Consider the following 4,009-nt stretch of genomic DNA (forward strand, 5'->3'; position numbering starts at 1 on the left):
CTAGACTATAGACTAGACTATAGACTAGACTATAGACTAGACTATAGACTAGACTATAGACAAGACTATAGACTAGACTATAGACTAGACTATAGAATAGACTATAGAATAGACTATGGATTAGACTATTAAGTACATTATAAACTTGTCTTTATACAATACTAGAGACTATACTATAGATTAGACTAAATACCAAAGAATAGACTTTAGACTTAGACTATATTTTAGTCTGTAGACTAGACTGATTTCCTGAACATAATAATGTCTTTTATTTTCGAATTGTTTATCTTCCGTAAACTAGTTGCTGCTTGTCTTCTCTACCGGCTTTGTGTTTAAATTTATACATTACAATTTCTCTTATGCATTTCTACTACTTCCGGGCTATTTACATTTTGCTTTAATTTTAGAATTAATGTTTTCAAAATATTTTCTCTCGAATAAAAAGAATTTCAAATAGACATTTTTTAAAGAACTTCTATGAAAAAATAACATTTTGATTTGAAATAATAATAAAGAAATTTTTAATTAAATTTAGTGGAAATGTTAGGGATTATCTTTCTAGTTGTTTGGACTTTTCTTTAAAGTTTTCTAATTAAAAGCCTAATATGCTGTATTAATTAGAAAGTAAAAGATGCATCTTTAAATGCAAGTAGAATGTCATAAAGGCTTGATTAACTGACATAGATTTCAGAAACATACGTGAATACGTGCTGTTAGTAATGTTGTTTATTTATTTTGTAAATACAAAAACAAAAACAAAGGCAAATGTAGTCGCGAATATATTAAAAGTAGAATGAATACTTGCTGTCTCTGGCACCTTTTACTCATTTTAATACATAATGCATATTTATTTTTAAACATGTTCATACATACATACATTCATACATATGTATATATTTAATTAATAATATTTTCATTAAATAAAAAATAATAAACGCAATGTAAACAAGATTTCATATAAATATTGCAAATTTATTTTGTAAACAACTGTGCTAAATATAATTTTTTAATAATAATATTATTATTATTATTTTTATTTGTTTTATTACTTACCAATACCGGTTTATTGATAAAATATATTCAAAATTAATCTATTAAGTTATATTGTAAACACAATATAACTTTTACTGCCGGTATTTTCCAGTATAATTCCCATAGCTATTTAGTATCTGATAGCAATAATCAATCGATTGTCACTTTCAAATTACAGATTTAATAAATTATAATTGAATAAATGTTGTCCATCTACTTTTAATTTAATTAAAAGAAATCTACTTACTGATTAGATCATCATGATTCGAGCCCTTTCCATAGAACAACTATAACTATCAGTAAACATAATCGCTTATGTTAATGATAAAGAACCATTGAATCCGATGTTCTGTTCTAGTTCTGTTCTAGTTCTGTTCTAGTTCTGTTCTAGTTCTGTTCTAGTTCTGTTCTAGTTCTGTTCTAGTTCTGTTCTGTTCTAGTTCCGTTCTAGTTCTGTTCTAATACTTTTCTAGTTCTGTTCTAGTTCTGTTCTAGTTTTGTTCTAGTTCTGTTCTAGTTCTGTTCTAGTTCTGTTCTAGTTCTGTTCTAGTTCTGTTCTAGTTCTGTTCTAGTTCTGTTCTAGTTCTGTTCTAGTTCTGTTCTAGTTCTGTTCTAGTTCTGTTCTAGTTCTGTTTTAGTTCTGTTGTAGTTTTGTTCTATTCAAGTTCTGTTTTAGTTCTTTTCTAGTTTTGTTCTAGTTCTGTTCTATTTCTGTCCGAGTTCTGTTCTTGTTCTGTTACGTTCTGTTCTAGCCATCTTCTAGTTCTGTTCTAATCCTGTTCTATTGCATTATTATTCTTACAAATTTGTTGAAATTTGCTTATACATTTAATCACATTTCTTCTATAAAACAACAACTATTCTTTATGCGATTATAAACGCAATATATTTAAAATAAAACGCAAATTAATATGACATCATGCTACTAAAACTCCAAACAAAGTTACAAGTAAACATCACTTATTAAGTAAAATTTATCTTTTTTTTTTCTAAAAACTGCGAAAATTATACATTTTAACTTAAATTAGTTTATGTGTGTGTGTGTGTTGTAGTTGTTGTTTTCTATTTTTGCGTTATCAACATTAAAACTAAGAATAATGCTAAAAACAAAGCATAAACAAAAAAATCATGTTACTGCTAATAATATCACGTGTGATTCACCATAAATCGTGAGACGCAAAAACATGAACTGAAACAAACAAAACTACAATAATAAACAAAACAATACATAATTTATTTAGTTATTGATTAACAGGTTTTTTTGTACTTTATCAATGATAATAATTTTAAGGAAATTCCTATTAAAATATATAAAATATTAACAATAAATTATAATTACCAAATTGTTTATTTTTTTTTATTATTATTTTTCTAGGTATTTCAATGGATAAATGAATTAGCACATCCAGAGACGCGTGAAGCGGCTTTGTTGGAATTAAGCAAAAAACGTGAAACTGTTACAGATTTGGCACCAATGCTATGGCATAGTTTTGGTACAATAGCTGCCCTCCTACAAGAAATCATAAATATTTATCCTTCAATCAATCCTGCCACATTAACTGCTCATCAATCAAATCGTGTTTGTAATGCCTTAGCGTTATTACAATGTGTTGCTTCACATCCCGATACACGTACGGTATTTTTGCAAGCACAAATTCCCCTGTTCCTATATCCGTTTTTGCAGACCACCTCAAAAACGCGACCATTCGAATATTTAAGATTAACGAGTTTAGGTGTGATTGGTGCACTCGTTAAGGTGAGAGTTAGTTTTGTTTGGAATTTTGTAATATTTATTTAAAATTTAATTATTTTCCTTTTTCTTCTTCTTCTTCTTCTTTTAGACTGATGAACAAGAAGTGATAACTTTCCTTTTAACTTCTGAAATCATTCCTTTATGCCTGCGCATTATGGAATTTGGCTCAGAGCTAAGTAAAACTGTTGCTACATTTATTTTACAAAAAATCTTACTGGATGAAAGTGGTCTATCATATGTTTGCCAGACATATGAACGATTTTCACATGTTGCTATTATTTTGGTAAGTTAATTTTAACAAAAACAAAATTAATAAAATGTTTCTTTAAAAGTTTTTAGTTTTTGGTCGCAAATCTTATAATAAAAAAGTCTTTGAACGCTACCATCTCAATATTTTCTAGAATGTATAATTTTGTTTATCATGTAAACATTTGTACAATCTATTACTTTATCTATTGCAATTTGTTGTTTACATCATTTTGTTTTCAATGAGTTTTTATTTTTCAAAATAACGTAATATTTGTTTTTTCTTTTTTTTATGGTAGAACACACTTTCTTATCACTTATGCATAGATAGAAGGAATTGTTTTTTAATGCAAAATAAGTGTTTATCAAACGAATTAAATACGTTGATCATTAAATAGCAATAAAACGTTTGCAAAAAGTCAAGCCCCTGAAGTTATCACATGAACAATATTTTACAATCTTTTTTTGTTTATTTAAAATTAAATTAATTTAATGTAGGGAATGTTTTCTTAAAAAAAGAAAAAAAAATATATAAAAAAGGTTATTTAATCAAATTTAAGACGAAACTTAATTTTGGAATAGTCTTCCACTTAAGTTTTTAAAAATATATTTTTAGAGATTTATCTAGCTATTGTAAAATAACTAGAACGGAACTTGAAATGAACCTAAAAAGAACTAGAACTGAACCTAAATATAACCTTGATAGAACTAGAACAGAACTAGTACTGAACTACAACAGATCTATAACATAACTAGACGCAGCTAGAACAGAACTAGACGGAGTTAGAACAGAACAAAAACAGAACTAGAACAGATCTAGAACAGATCTAGAACAGAACTGGAACAGAACTAGAACAGAACTAGAACAACACTAGAACAGAACTAGAACAGAACTAGAACAGAACAAGAACAGAACTAGAACAGAACTAGAACAGAACTAGAACAGAACTAGAACAGAACTAGAACAAAACTAGAACA

The 4,009-nt window shown here is 27.4% G+C and overlaps 1 protein-coding gene across 1 annotated transcript in view; it reads left to right on the forward strand.

Moving 5' to 3' along the window:
• LOC111689834 (protein CAF40) overlaps positions 1 to 3,092 on the forward strand; it is a 15,807-nt gene extending 12,715 nt beyond the window's left edge. Inside the window, exons 3-4 of the mRNA XM_046946062.1 lie at positions 2,408 to 2,788; positions 2,874 to 3,092. Coding sequence (XP_046802018.1) covers positions 2,408 to 2,788; positions 2,874 to 3,077 — 585 coding nt within the window. The 3' untranslated portion in view covers positions 3,078 to 3,092. The remainder of the gene's footprint in view (positions 1 to 2,407; positions 2,789 to 2,873) is intronic.
• The last annotated feature ends 917 nt before the right edge of the window (positions 3,093 to 4,009 follow it).

Source organism: Lucilia cuprina, chromosome 3, assembly GCF_022045245.1.
Source record: "Lucilia cuprina isolate Lc7/37 chromosome 3, ASM2204524v1, whole genome shotgun sequence".
NCBI classification, from domain to species: Eukaryota; Metazoa; Arthropoda; class Insecta; order Diptera; family Calliphoridae; genus Lucilia; species Lucilia cuprina.